This window comes from Dasypus novemcinctus, chromosome 5 (genome assembly GCF_030445035.2).
Source record: "Dasypus novemcinctus isolate mDasNov1 chromosome 5, mDasNov1.1.hap2, whole genome shotgun sequence".
NCBI lineage: Eukaryota > Metazoa > Chordata > Mammalia > Cingulata > Dasypodidae > Dasypus > Dasypus novemcinctus.
This window is the reverse complement of record NC_080677.1, coordinates 123783025-123799032: the sequence shown is the minus strand read 5'-3', so window position 1 is coordinate 123799032 and position 16008 is coordinate 123783025. Positions and strand designations below refer to the sequence as shown.

Genomic DNA, 16008 nt, shown 5'->3' with positions numbered 1-16008 from the left:
TACACGCGGTGCTATTAGCCTTGGCATTTAAGGCAAGAGAGGGAACTTACTGAGCGCGTCATCAGCTCTCCTTTAGCTGAGAACCATGAGCTCTGAAGAAGATAAAGGATGTATTAATTGTCACTCACGTGGCTCATGATTGAGCATGACTCTGAATTCAGATTCTCTTGACTTCTCTCCCTGGGCATTTCTTCTGCATAAACCCTCCAGCTGAGCTCATTCCCCTACTTGATTATTGTTCCTTTGATTCAATTTGGGGTAAAGGGGTTGAAGGAAGATGAGCAAAGTATATATAACTTGGATTTGGGCCAACACAGTCAAAATTAAAAGGCATGAATTTGCTGGGAACATGAAATATTAACTCTTTAGACAGTGTGAATATTTATTTTATGTAACAAGCACTCATCCAGGATTACTGTATGCCAGCATTGATGTAAGAATTTTGCAAGTATTAACTCACCCAATGTAAGCCTTACAATAAATAAGTCTGTAATGTAGGTACCACTTTTATCATCCCCATTTTTCAGGTAATAAAATTGAGGCACAAAGGATTTAAGTAATTTGACCAAAATCACATAACTGGCAGAATTTTAGTACTGAGACTTGAAAGCAGGCCATTTGGCCCCAGAGCCTGGGCCCCTAACTACTGTACTATCCCTGCATTTCTCATGCTAGAACTAACACCGGTAACAGAAGTGAAGTCACCACATTTGTAATTCACGGAAGGGAGGGTTACTTTCAACTCATGATCAGTGCTTTGGGGAAAGAAATAAAATTTGAACTGTACACAGAAGAAGAGGTTTTAGATACCTGTCATTTGTTTGAAATGTAATACAATACACTTATTTTTTAACTTAAAAAAGTAACACACATAACAATGTAAGCAATGCAGAGGTATATAAAAAAATAGTTGTCCCTCCCCTATTCTCAGGCTAAACAATATTAACAGGTAGAGATATATCCTTCCCTTCTTCCCATCTTAATACAAGTATATAAAGTTTTCTTTTTCTTACAAAAACGAAAACATATTCAACCATTATTACAATTTGTTTTTTTTTTCCCTTGGCAGTATATCAAGGTCCATCCCTCCGCTAAATAGATTTAAGCTCTTTTTAATTATTGAATGGCATGCCATAGAACATTGTCTTTTATTAGAATGTTGACATAGGATAATTTAATTTTAAAGAACATTTATGTCTTATACTTTGTTCAACCATTTCCTTACTAAGGAGTAGTCTGAGTGTATATCGTTAATAAAACAGCCGTCCCCACTGCCAGGGTGGGGGCAGCCGGGCGTCCCGCCGCAGTGCCGAGCCTGCCTGGCCCGCGACACAAAGAAGCGCTGTCCCCGACCAAGCGCCGCCCCCTCGGGCGCCCAATCCCGCTCGGAAGGAAGTCGGGAGGAGGAGGCTGCTCAGGAAGCCCCGCCTCCCCGGTTCCCAGCTCCATCGCCCGGTCACTGCTCTGCAGGACCTCCTCCTCCGAACCGTGGGTCTCTCTGCGCCTGGGCCCTGCCCGCTCCGAGCCGCTTCCCGGGGAAACTGCAGGGCAACCGGGTGAGCGCTCTTCTCCGAATGTCTCCGGCCCCGGATTTCGGCCTGGGCATTTGGGGAGGACGATGTCAAAGGAAGAGGGGCGGGGGGAGCGCTGGGCGTATCTGAGGGAGTGGGTGGGCGAGGTGTTCCGGGTGGAGAGTCTGGGTGTGCCAATATCTTGGGAAGGAGTCCCTCGTCTGTGTGTTGGTGTCTTCTCTTTGCTCTCGGGCTCTGCGTCGCTCCTGCGGCATTGCTTCTCTTCTCCGGGTTCTGACACACATCTGATGTTTATGTCTGCTTGCTTTGTGTGTCGAGTTACAGGGCTAACCTAGAGAAACATCATCTTATCTGCGGCTTTATCGGATGAGAATACCGTACCCCAGGGAGGAGGCAGGGCTTGCTCAGGTCGCACAGGTAGCTGGTGACTGAGCATCACTTAATGTCCTCTGCCCTTTGGTCTTTGCAAACATGGCATCTGGGCCTGAAATCACTCGCCTACTTGCTCTGTCCCCTAGAGACCGGGAGGAGGCAGAGAAGAAAGGGGCAAGAGGCTGTGTACCCACCCATATACACACCCTCGTGTCTGCGGTCCTGGAGAATTAATTCCCTGCAGAGCTTATAGGCTTGATTCCCCTCCTCCCCCTGTTACTCAGATTCTAACCCCAGTCCCCAGGCAACTCCTCCTCTGACGTCATGGACATGCTCTTTGTGGAGCTGGCTTTGGGCCTGGGGAAGAAAATCTGGCCTGGGTGCGGACCTGAGAGGAAAGGAGGTGTCCCAAGCCAGAACTCCACCGTTGGCGCTGACAGCCCCCCTCTGAGCTCAGAACATCCTTTCACACACATTGCCCATTTGACATAACACCCTTTAAGGCAGGCAGATCAACTGCTAGTATAAGGCAGCCCATGGACTTTGTTCTAAAAAACTCGGGTCTTCTCATTCCTGAGTGAATTCTCCTCCATTATGCTATTCTCCTGAGAGTTACTCAGTAAAAAAAGTGAGCAAATATGAGTGAGAGGACAGAGAGCCCCAGGGGAACTGGAGGATTAAAAAGGGAGTAGGGGAATAGTAAAAGCAAAAATTGGAATTGCTCTTACTGTTATCAGTCCTGGGTTTTTATGGTCATTTTTTAAGCTGGGGGGAAGATATGTGGGAGTTAGCTTAATTGTTTTATTGTTTTATACTTTTACCTTCTGTATCCTTCCACTTGCCCTAGATATCTTTGAAATGGATGAATTAAACAAGTCTTAATTGTAAAGTAAATAAAATTGAGCCAGGAATGTCTAGAACAGAATGAGAAAGAGGAGGTAAAACAAGCCCAAATTCTGGCTTAGTAAAAGGTGATGGAAATTGAAAATAATGCTGGATACATAAGGAAAAAGAAGCAGTGGACTTATGGAAGAAAATAACATGAAGAGAAGACCAGTAGAATTGGACATTTGTGAAATTAATCTGTTTTCAAGGTCAAGGTATTTATTTGCCAGAGGAATAAGTCTAGATTTGCCTTTACACCCACATCCAACATTCAGCCATCTACCCATGATATTTGTAGACTACTCATTCATTCCCCTGGGCAATCCAAAGAATAAAACATATTCCCTGACTTCAAACACTTACTCTCATTTGAGTACTTGAAATCAAACTATAATACAAGGTTTGGTGCAATATTTCAGATAGGCCCCTCCCTACCTTCTCTTCTAAACACATCTCCTAAGGGAAAGCCCAGTTTGAATACCATTGGCTGCTTTGTGGTAGGGGTAGAAGCTTTTTAAAACTCTTCCTGAGTTACAGGCTGGATCCTGGGGTTACCTTCTGCTTTTGGTTCCAGCAAGCTAAAGGGAATCAGAGTAGACCTGGGGGAGAGAAAGCAGGAACCAAGCTCAAGGATGGTAACTTCCAGGCCTTTAGGGGAAAAAATTAAAAGAAACATGAGGAATTCTCCAGATTGTCCATATAAATTCACCAAGCTAGAAGAGCAAACAGGAATTCAGGACAGTGCTCTGGCCAGCATAAAGAGGGAGCTTGGTGCAAAAGTCAAGTGTTAGAAACATTGATAGAGGGTTAAAGTCGGAGCAGAACCAACTGCCAAGTTCAAGGAAGCCCCACAGAGAAGGAAATCATATTTAGTTGTGGGCAGTGCACAACCTGATAGATGTGATGGAGACTTTTAGAGTCAGTGGGATAGGATCAGTTGATCAATCTAACCATTTATAAATCAAATAACTAATCTGTGTTGGCCTGATTGACAATTTATATTGCCTCATTTTTGTTTTTAATTGTAATTTTGTAATAGTAATATACACAATAATTCCAAGGATGTGGGCTTGTATAAAGACAAAATTACTATTCACCTCTTCCTTTTCTAATGTAGTCAATGTTAACATGTTTACATGTGGCCTCTATATGAGCTCGCTCTTTATAAAAACTTAGTATTTAAGAATGTAGACTCTGGCACTTACATGTATGGGTTTGCTCTAGAACTACCCATGTGACTTTGAGCAAGTAACGAGTTCTCTGGGTATCAGGTTTCTTTTGCTCATCTGAAAATGAGAATAGTGATAGTACATATGTGGTGGCTTGGAATTACGTACCCCAGAGAAATAGGTTCTTAATCCTAATCCATTCCTGTGGGCATGAACTTTTGTAAATAGGACTTTTTAATGAGGGTACTTCATTTAAGATGTGGGCCAATTGAATCATGATGGGTCTTAATCCTTTTACTGGAGACCTTAGAGAGAAGGCCACAGAGAAGCCATGGGAGCAGCAAGAAGCTGGAAGTCAGTGGAACCCAGAAGAGAAAGGAGAATATGCCACTATGCACGTTGCCACATGACAGAAAGGCCAAGGAGCCCCAAAGATGCTAGCTAGCCAAAAGATAACAGACGCTGGGAGAATGCAAGCTTTCTAGCCTCCAAAGCCTTGAGCCAGTAAATTCCTGTTGTTATGCCAACCCATTGTATGGTATTTGTTTTAGCAGCTAGGAAACTAAAACAACATACCTTATGGGTTTGTTGTCCAGACTAAATAATTTATGTAAAGCATTTGTAATTCTGTCTGGCATCTAGTAAACACTGGATTAATACTACTGCTACTACTACCATCATTACCTCTGCCCATACAAAAATGGGTGCATGTCCTGTACATTACAGCAACTTGAAATTTTCACCTATCTATATATATCTAGGATATTCTATGGAAATGTAAAATAGATTTAGTTCATCCTTTACAAGAGCTACATGGAAATCTATAATAGAGATTATTGTGCTTTATTCATGCATTGTCCCTTCTCAAAAATTGTCTGGTCACTCTCACAGTGTGGATATCAGACTGAAACTAAGACTGCCATCTCACTCATGGTACAGAAAAAGAGAAACCTGGCAGAAAGAAGGGGCGCACGGGTGTCCCAATCAAACTTCACTCACCTCAAGCTATCACCTAGGTCCAGGATAATTAAATTGAGGAGACTCTGCAGGAAAACCCCTCTCTTCTGCCTTCTCTCCTACTTTTCAAAGCTGCAGGCTATCTGCCCTTCTTTTGTCACTTCTTCATAGACATTTCTTCTCCCTTGAACTAACTCAGGGTAGACAAAAATTAAGTTCCCTGCTCTGAATGTGTTTGGAATATGAGCACTGGCAGGGACAAAGGCCCTGAGAGAAGGGATCTGCTGGGCAGTTCCTTGGGGGTAGGGTTGGGGGGTGGCACAGGCTGTGCCCCAACATCTCATGTTGGATACAATGGGGTATTTGGAAGCTGGAAAGGCATCAGTTTGCATTAGAGATTGTGCATCCATGAGTCAAATATTGTTCTAGGAAATATCCCTTGCTATTTACCTATTGATCTCCATTTCTAGGTTTTCATTTCTCTATCTCCAAGGTGGCAGTAAGCATTCTTGCATATATATCTTTATTCTGGTGTTATTTATGTAAGAAAAAAATTATTAGAAGAAGGATTGCGGAGTCTGTGGATAAGCACACCTTTGAAACTGAATTGTCATTATCAGACTGCTTTCCAGAACATTCACAGAGATTTTCAGTCTTTCTAGAACAAGGGTTCTTAACCAGGGGTCCATGAACTTGAATTGAAAAAAATCAACTTATTTTTATTTTCTCTGACCTCTAACTGAAATCTAGCACTTATGAATGTATGCAATAAATTACAGTAGTATTCATTTCATATCACATTACAGTTGTTGCATATCTCAGAAAATCACTTATGCTCGTCCATACCTTAAAATTACAGTAGTCGTTAGACCCTGTGCTAGTTGAATGTCATAAAACCATCTGCTCCTACATTCTGAGAAGGGGTCCATGGTTTTCATCTGATTAGCAAAAGGGTCTGTGGAACAAAAAAGGTTAAGAACCCCTGTTCTAGAAGATTGTGATCTTTCTGACATTGGGCATTATGGCATTCTCTGTCCTTCCTTCTCCCTCCCTCCCTCCCTTTCTTTCTTTTTCTCTCCCCTTTCTTTCCTTTTTTCCGTTGGCCAATCTTATGGTCAACATAGATTATATTTTAATTTGCTTGGCTCCTGGTGAAATTAAGTATATTTCCATAGGTTAATTGACCATTTAAATTTCTTCTTCTGTGCAGTCTTCTAGAAGGATTGAATTTCTATAGAAAGATATGGGAGTTGGAAAGGGAAGGAGATTCTAAAATGAAAGTAGGGCATGCTCAGGGATGCCAGCTGGACTGGAAGCTTCAGGGAGGCAAGTAGCAAGAGATAAGACTGGAAAACTTAAGGGGCAGCCAGCCCTGGGGTGGTGGTGGGGTGTGTGTGTGTAGCAGTTGGATTTTCCCTTGTGTGCAAAGGCACAGTTCTAGGAATTTATCTTCAAGGAAATAATGTAGTCAGTGGTTTTAAAATAAAGGCAAAAACAGATACTGGTAACTTAGAAACTGGATCACTTTAGTCGAGGCATGAATTACTAAGGACCTGAACTAGGTTAATGGCAGTGTGATTAGAAACCATGAAAGATGATGTTGGCAGGACTTGTGACTAGCTGGATATAGGAACAGGAGGGAGAGGGGAGACAACTGTAGTTCCACGTGATTTGTTGCCTTTGTTATTTGTGGAAACCAAGAGGAGCAGGGAAGTGTTCCTCCTGGTTTTAACCAAGTGTTCACCAGTTGTATCTTCTCAACCATTCTCTGAGCTAAGTATTACCATCTTTAATAACTAGGGACATCAAGCTTATATAATTTACCCAAGAGGATCTCTTTTGGAGGGAAAATAATGAATTTAAGGCTTCTTTAGTTTTTCAGATCAGCTAGAAATGGCCAGTGTACTCTTTTTTAAGAGGTCTTGAGTGAGTTAGTTACAGCAGGACTGGGGCCTTTTTATCCATGACCTGCTGAAGGCACAGTGCTTATGTCGAGAACTTTTTCAAGGACCTACAGAAATACTTGAGCACAAAAGGTAATAATAATATGTAATATTATTACTATTAATATTGGCTCCAAATTATGAAACCTATAAAATCAGATTCAATAAATGTTTAATCCAGTGTTTGTAAAACCTAACATTAGGTTAAATTTTTTTCATTTTTCAAGAATTCTTTATCATGCACATACTTAAATGAAATGGTTTACTCTTAACCAGATAATAACAGCACATATATATATATGTTTTATGTATATGAATATACATATATATAAATAATTGAATACTGATGAAAAGACCCTAAACCCATTTTATTTCCTTTAATCCTCAGGACAAGCCTATGTAGTAGATACTGTTGTCCCTATTGGATTAACGAGGAAACCATATCTGAGATGTGTTGTCTGAGTTCAGTTAGAATGCAGCACAGTTGAGATTCAAACCCAGACAGCCTAACTCCAGAGCCTGAGCTTATAATCACTTTGCCATGTTACCTTGCAAGTGAGCATATTCTCTCACAGGGGAAAAAGAAGAGAAGATGTAAGGGCCAAAGACAAAACTTAAGGAATATCTTCATTTTCAGAGGAGCTAAGAGAAAGACGAAAAGTAAGTGGTTCAAGAGGTTGAAGCTAATGAGGGCCTTAGCTATAAGAGCTGATGAGAGCCTCGGGGCCTGGAAGAACAACAACATTCATAGCTGCTAAGTGATCAGCGGTGAAGGGAAGCCCTAGATGTCCTGATTATGGAAGCATTTCCATCAAGTGCGTATAGGCGAGGTCAGTTCGTGAGTGTCCTTGACTGGGGAGCTCTCCAAGAAGCAGAGGATATTTGTGTCTCCACATCCACAGACATATACACCTTTGCTCTGCTGTGTCCCAGTTGCAAGCAATTTCTTAACTTGTTATCTTCCGCTTCTGATTGTCTGGGACTTAGATTTAATCCATCGTGGATTTCCCCTTTCCTCTTACCTAGTTCGTGTGAGTGTGACTAAAGGACCTTCTGGAAAGCTCAGACTTTTCAGACTAAAGTTCTGGCTTCCCCAAGGTGGGCTTAATAAGATCACTGTGGGAGTGGAGTGGGCTGGGGAAAAAGGGACAGCATACTGCACTGTATGTTTCCTCCCTGCTGTGATGGAAATTTGAGTTCTCTTAGTTTGACCACATGTTTAAGAGGACTCCTGGATTGCAGGCCCTGAAACCCTGGTGAGTGTCTGAGTCGTTACATAGAATCAGTTTCATCTACCTAATGGGAAGAACTTGCCTCAGCTGGTGGAGGAGTGAGCTGTTTTGTTTATCCATTTTTCACTGAGTTTTTGCTTTCCATCTGCAGATTCTGAGAGAACCATGGCAACTCCCTCTGCTGCTTTTGAGGCCCTCATGAATGGGGTGACAAGCTGGGATGTCCCCGAAGATGCCATTCCTTGTGAACTGCTTCTTATTGGAGAGGCCTCGTTTCCAGTAATGGTGAATGACATGGGCCAGGTTCTCATCGCTGCCTCCACCTATGGCCGAGGACGCCTGGTGGTAGTGTCCCATGAGGAATACTTGGTGGAAGCCCAGCTGACTCCCTTTCTCCTCAACGCAGTGGGCTGGCTCTCTTCCTCCCCTGGGGCTCACATTGGTGTACACCCATCCCTTGCACCTTTGGTCAAAATCCTTGAGGGCTCTGGAGTGGAGGCAAAGATTGAAGCAGAAGTGAAAGACTCCCTAGGGGTTTACTGTATTGATGCCTACAATGAAACCATGACTGAAAAGCTGGTCACGTTTATTAAACATGGAGGCGGCTTGCTCATTGGAGGCCAAGCCTGGGATTGGGCCAACCAGGGCGATGATGAAAGAGTTCTGTTCACATTTCCTGGGAACCTAGTGACCAGTGTGGCTGGCGTGTACTTCACTGACAACAAAGGGGACACGAGTTTCTTTAAAGTCTCGAAGAAGATGCCCAAGATCCCAGTCTTGGTCAGGTGAGTGACAAGTTGGTCCCAGGTTAAAAAGCAAACATGGTCCTTCTCTTCAGCATCTTCCCAGGCTAATGGAGGAGAAATTGGTACGCAGACATTGATTCATCAACAGATTTTAAAAATGCCCTGACATAGGAGACACATGAGGGGCCATGTCTTCCTTGCCACTCCTTCCTCAGACCAGAACACATATCTCTTTAAGGAGAAAGCCTCTTTTTCACCATTATATCCTCCAGTGTCTCATGTCATAAAATGTATTGCTGACCCCAGTAGTTGGTATGGCTAATCCAGGAAGGTTCATTGAAGAAAGCTGCTTTCAACAGAATTGTGAGGAAAGGTAAACTGACATGAGGGGCCCTTTAAACCAAAGTCTAGACAGCTGTGGGAAAGGTTTTGAGATGTCTGGCCAGTTGAGTGTATGGTGGAAATAGAGGATTCTAAATTTGAGATATCAGAAAAGATGGTACAAGTGAAATGTGCTAAAGTTAGGACTTAGGAGAGGAATTGCCTCTGGGGGCAAAAGACCAGATGAACAAGAATGAAGGAGGTAGGTGATGGGTACAGGGAAAGGCTACACTGAAAGTTCTTTGAGAACATTAACCAGTCTATTTTGCTCACATGGTACTCTAGCAATTCACATAGTGCTGAACAGTTAGAAGGTTAGTAAGTAAGTGCTCAGTAAATATTTGGTGTATGGATGATTCGATGGTTAACTGAGGAGTAAAAAATGGGCAGTAATCATTCACTATATTGTACGATAAAATTCTCAGCATCCTTGGAACAAAGAGCCTTGGTATTTTTTACCATAGGGTACAAAGTAAGGTAAGGTTAGGGAAGGAAGACACATCGGGTTAGTATAAACGTATGTTGGGTCTCTCCTTGGCATGGAAGTCCTGGAACAACCTGGAGCTTCATTCTCCATTCAGAGGCATAATGATTAATTCAAATAAACTTATCAATGATTTTCATCCTAAGGGACAGGCAAGTACGGCTCAGGTACTTTCAGTTTCTCGTTAGTCTAATCTCATTAAGTTGCCTTAAGCTATGTTTTTCTCTAGCAAAACCATGTCTTTTTTTTTTTTGGCTATCCCTAAATTGTCTCCCATCATCACTGGATCTGATTTTTGTTTGTGTATATGTGTGTGTGTGTGTGTGTGAAATTAACTATCAACTAAAGGCAAATGGTTGCGAAAAATGAAATTTAATAAGGGAAGTATATAGAATCTTCTGTGGAGGTTGTGGGTTTTTAGTGTTGGTTATTGGTTTATCAGGTAAGATTGCATTGCAACTCTTGACTCTTTCTTTGCTTATACAGGCATATCATAGCAGCGCTCATATGTTAGGTGAGTCATTTTTTGACTTGCGGATGGATTGAAGATGGCAATAGTGATTTTCCTGAGCTAATTGGCTGAGTTGAAAGTAAGGAGAAGAAAGTAAAAGGTACAAGAGGGTATGTGTGTATATATATATAAGAAATACTTATCATTTGCATAGGTTGTGATTAGAAGGACAAAGAGGAAAACATAGAAACTCTTTCCTCCACACCTCAGTTGTCTTAAAATTAGCCTTCTTAGGTACCTAGTATTTAATCTGTCTCCCTTGCCTCCTTTCCCTCTCTACTTTCTGCCTTCTTGTCCTCCTTCCTTCCTTCCTTCTTTCCCTGCCTACTTCCCTCCCTCTCTCCCGCACTGTGTTCCTTCCATTAGATGATGTAATCTACAGGGTTCAAAAAGCACAGTACAACATAAAAAGATAGACATTAAGCTATCTCTTTCTCACCCAAGAATATGTCCATCTTATATTTTATGTGCTTCCTTCCAATGTTAATTCATCCAAATATAAACAATTACAAATATATGTATATATATTCTAATTTCCATTGTCTTATATGAAAGGTTGTGTACTCCATCCACTATTCTGCGCCTTACCTTTTTATATAACAATAATAATTCTCTTGTTTCCACAGCAATAAAGGAGTACTCCCAACCTCCTTTTTTACCGCCTAATAGTTTTTCATTTTGTGAACATACCATCATTTATTTAACCAGGGGCATGAATTGTTTTCAAAATTTTCCTATTATAAAAAGTGCTGTACATATCCCCTTTTGTATGTATGGGGATATATGTAAAATAAATTCCTAGAGGTGAGACTTTTGGGTGAAAAAGTGAATGTAGCTTTGATGAATATTACCCAATTGCCCTCTATTCTCCCTGGTATTTCTTTAAAGTATATCAAAAGCAGCTTCTTCTACTTTTTGCTCAGTGAGGTAGAGGGTATATAACTCTACTGGGACTGTAGATGTATCACCTTTCTTTAAAGTAATTTGGTACATTATATCAAGATTGTAAACAGTGTTTAGATTCTTTGATCCCATACTGCCTGACAATGGAATACTTCTCTGCAATAAAGTGGAATTAACTATTGATACATGCAACAACATGGATTAATCTCAAAAGCATTATTTCAGGTGAAGGAAGTGAGGTTCAAAAGGCTACATACTTGTGTGATTTTCTTAATATGACATGCTGGAAAAGGCAAAACTTTGGGGACAGAAATTAGATTAGTTATTATTAGGGACAGGCGGTAGTTGGGAAGGATTGAATGCAAAGAGGCGTGAGGGAAGTGTTTGGAGTGATAGAAGTATTCTATGTCTTGATTTTGGTGGTGATTATCCAACTGTGTACATTTTCAAAATTCATAAAATTATACTCTTAAATCAGATTAATTTTATTGTGGCTAGTAAATCCAATATCAATAAATATGACTTTAAAAAATAAAGAAATAATCAGAGATACACTTGGATTTATGTATAAGGATATGCACCTCAGCATTATTTATAATAGTGTGGGGTAGAACAGTTAAATAAATTATGGAACCTCAAGCTATGGATTATTATCCAATCAATTAAAAATGTTATGTTTCCAAAAAATGTTTAAGGACATGAAGAAAATCTGTTTTGTGCATTATTAAATGAAACAAAACAGGAGACTAAACTATTCTTCAGCATGTTCTTCCCAATTTTGCTCAAATAATGGAGCTCTGTTTAGAAGGTATTACATAAGGAAAGAATCCCAGAATATCAGTAATGTGTCAGTCTCTGGATACTAGGATAGGGATAGATGAAAGTTTATTTTTAAACTTTTCCAAAATGTCCACCAAATTTTATTACTTAGGTATATATTTCATTACTTTTCTCCTTGTGCAGCAGCATTAAAAGATAAGGAAAGTATAATCCAGAAATCACATTAAGAGATCTTCCCTATTTGTTCACCACACACTTTTTAATACATGTACAGAAAATATGATACAAATTCTAACTCTTCAAATGTCACTTTTTTTCTTTCCTTTCTAATATCTATGACATATATACCCATAGCATTGCCAATACTTTTGAATTATAATTTTTCACTGAATACTTCATTAAAATAATTTTCCCTTTTGCTAGTCCTCTTAGTTTTTCATTTTCTTTAAAGAAAGGATTAAATCATAACACCACAATGCAACTCTCTTCATCTTGGCATATTCTTTTCCACATTCACTCATAATTTTACAATGTTGTCATCTTATATACATATTTTGAATTCTGCTCATAAATATTTTAAGTTATTCTCTATAATCTTCAAAATTATATTTGATTCACTACATATGAATGCACTGTGTTTACCATTTTTATTTAATCATTTGCCTACTGGTGAACATTTGGATATTTTTCACTCTTATGATAGTAAGTCTGTATAAAATATCTTCAAGTATTTTGAGACATCAAGGGACTTCTATTAGAATTCAAAAAGAAAAATGATTTTCATCACAGGCTGAATGAAGTTCAAGTTGAAAGCTCCCATGGATTTTGTTATCCTGCCAAAGTGTCTTATTTTTTATTTTTAAACCTTCCTGTGAACTTGTAAGTGTGAATAAAGGTATTTTTAACCTTATTACTTATACATTTCTTACTGGTCAAAATTAAATTCTGAATATGATCCTGTGGAAGCTAATGTGGCTCAGTGATTAAGCGCCAGCTTCCCACAACTTAGTCCCATGTTCAATCCCCAGCCCCACTACCAAAAAACAATAAAAAATAATAAAATTAAATCTTGGGATCCTTGCAACCTTCTAAAAAAGTGTGATCAAGTTGAATCAAATTTTTATTAGAAGATATTCCTTTTATGATTGAAAAATAAAACCTAAAGTAAATTATCAGATGATCTGTAGCGAGAATACCAACAGATCACGCTCACTGCCGTAGCTTCCTGTCTTGAAGCCATCATGATGTGTATTTAGAACACTATCCTTATCATCTCTATGACTAACCCATCACTAGTGTATTCCCTGAGCAATTTCTACTCTTCCATCAGTTTTATCCTCAGTGGTTTCTACTACATTCAGGTTTGAAGGAAAGGGCTATTGTACTTTCTTTATAAGCAGGACTAGTACTACCTTCTTTCTAGTAAATATTTCTTGTGTACAAACAACATGGATCACTTGTCATAAACTACTTATGGCCTTAATACAGGACTCAGGATTCCAGTAAGAGATTTCAGGTATGATGAAAATCATATAGGGTTAGAGTAGGCCAGACTTTAGTAAGTTCCCAAGCTTTCTCTGATACTTGCTGTATACACTTGGGCTATAGCTAACCCCTCTAAGTATCATCTCTAAAGTGATTTCAGGGTGGTTGTGAGGATTAAATTAATTAAGAGTATGATTAAAATACCTAAAATATTTAATTGTTTTGACATCCAGCCTCCACCCTATGGTATATAAATTTATGATGTCATGAATATCATTCCCAATTATTGAAAATTACCTGGCATGCATGCCATCATTATGTTGCTTTACCCATGTCATACATGTTGTTCCAATAAGATTTTGACATTTTAACTGATATTTTTCCCACTTCCCCAACAAAACTGAGGAAACAACATGTTCTGTTGCCATAACTTATCTTCTTCGTACATTTAACAAAACAGATACTAGAGACTGAAATGGTTTTACCAAAAATAAATAAATAAATAAATAAGATTTTGATGCAAATAATGTATATCATAGATTACCAACTCTAGGGAGGCTTCAGGAGAATCAACTAGAATAGTTTGTCTACTTTATATTCTTTTCTAATAAAAATTTTTCTTTTGGATAAGAAGATGCCTTATCTCATTTTAACCCAAATCTCAGACTTTTAATTAAAGAGTGATAACTATGTTTATTCATTCATTCATTTAGCCAGTGTTTATTGGGTATATTCTATATCCCAGACTTATTTCTAGAAATATGATTCCAAAGACCCGAATATTAGGAATACAGAATGTTGCTCAAATAACTTGCCCTAGAAGAAATCCCCAAAACCAAATAATTGTTGTTGGAAGAAGGCTCTAATACCAGAGTTCAGTAGAACTGGAAACCTGGGATCTACTGCCAGTAACTTCACAGGTTGACCTTAGCGTGTCCTTTCAACTCTCCTTTTCCCTCTAAAAGGAGGTAATGGAGTAGAAAGTCCCAAGTTGTTTTCCCTTGATACTGTGGTTTTCAGTCTGTAGTAATCCTTGTTTACTCCACCATTATCAGGCATGCATAGAAAAGAATGTTGGATAAATGCTCATGCTCTAACATGTCCAAATGTTCACAATACCTTGGCTTGAAAACTCCCCTCTGAACCTTCATTGGAAAACCTTAAAAACTGATTATATATATAGATATATATCCATTCTCTTCAGTTTGAAAGATGGTGAAGGTATATTAACCAGAGTCTTTTGATTATTAAGGAGATCTGAGTGTTTTGAAAATTGAATGTCTCTGGAAAATGAACATAAATGTGGTTTCCTAAGTAGATTGGAAAACAAAAAAGTTTAACCACATATGAATATGCTTATTTGAAACAAGGATCTATAAATAGACTGCTGATTACAGATTTTATGTTAGGAGCATTGCCAGGCCTAGTAAGGGAGAATATACTTACCTAACTTTTGTATTCTGCGCTTTTTAAGCTACAGAAAAGTTACCAGAATGATTGAGTTTAACAGGGTTGCAGTATTAAAGGTCAATATACAGAAATCAATTATATTTCAATATACTAGCAACCAAAAATTAAAGATTGAAATAAAAAAATATGATATTTAACATAGTACCAGAATCATGAAATACTAAGGGATAAACTTAACAAAATAAGACACAAAACATGTATGTTGAAAACTATAAAACACTGCTATGAGAAATTAAATAACAACTAAAGAAATGGAAAAATACATCATGATCACGAATCTTAAAACTCAGTACTCTTAAGATGTCAGTTTTTCTCCAAACGAGCTATAGATCCAACGAAATTCCCAGTGGGCTTTTTTTTTTGGCATGGAGAAATTGGTAAATTGATTTTATAATTAACATGTAAAATGAAAAGGAACTAACACAGCCAAAACAATTTTGACAAAGAAGAACAAAGATGGAGGACTCATAATACCTGATTTCAAGACTTACTGTAAAGTAAAAGTAATCAAAACAGGTGGTGTTGGAATAAGGATGGGCATAAAGATAATCATTTCATTCTGAAAACTCAAATATGATTTTCAGACCAGGGAAATTTTCATCTCATTTTGTGTTTGTTTCTTTATATTTCTCTCTCCTCTTTCCTTTTGGAACACTTACTTGCTAGATGTTAAGTCTTTCGAGCTGTTCTTCATATCTCTTTAATTTTTTCTGATAATATTCATCTTTCTTTTTAATGTAATATTATTACAAAGTCAATTAAAAAAAAAAAAAAAAAAATATTCATCTTTCTGACCAGTAATAGCACTGTGCTCTGGAAGAATCACTTAATTTTCCAGTATACACATTCACAATATTCAGCAGGTCAAGACTTATTTTCTGCCCCTTTGTTAAAATTGAAGTAATCTGTTTGGCGTATTTTTCATTCTCATTAGTAAGTTGGTTTTTTTAGCAGTCTGTCCCTTTTTGAGAGAGAGAGGTATCTTTGCAAACCTCTCCAATGATATACTATACTTATTTAGAATTTTATTCTCCATTTATCACACTATTTGTTTGATAGTTCATTTTTCTCTTCGTTTAGTTTTATGCTTTTCTTTCATGTTGTTAGTTTTCATCAAATGTTTGGTGATTTTTGTTTATTTAAATTGCATTGAAATTC

The 16008-nt window shown here is 38.6% G+C and overlaps 1 protein-coding gene across 6 annotated transcripts in view; it reads left to right on the top strand.

Annotated features, from left to right (window-relative positions):
• Nucleotides 1–16008, top strand: part of LOC101442448 (TRPM8 channel-associated factor 1) — a 49603-nt gene that overhangs the window by 18339 nt on the left and 15256 nt on the right. For 4 of the 6 annotated variants that reach the window (XM_004474146.4, XM_004474147.4, XM_071215326.1 and 1 more), the window contains exon 2: nucleotides 8242–8875. In XM_004474146.4, the coding sequence (XP_004474203.2) occupies nucleotides 8242–8875 (634 nt within the window). Of the gene's footprint in view, nucleotides 1–1258; nucleotides 1557–8241; nucleotides 8876–16008 lie in introns of those variants that run through there. The other 2 variants (XM_004474148.4, XM_071215327.1) reach the window with 2 other exon arrangements.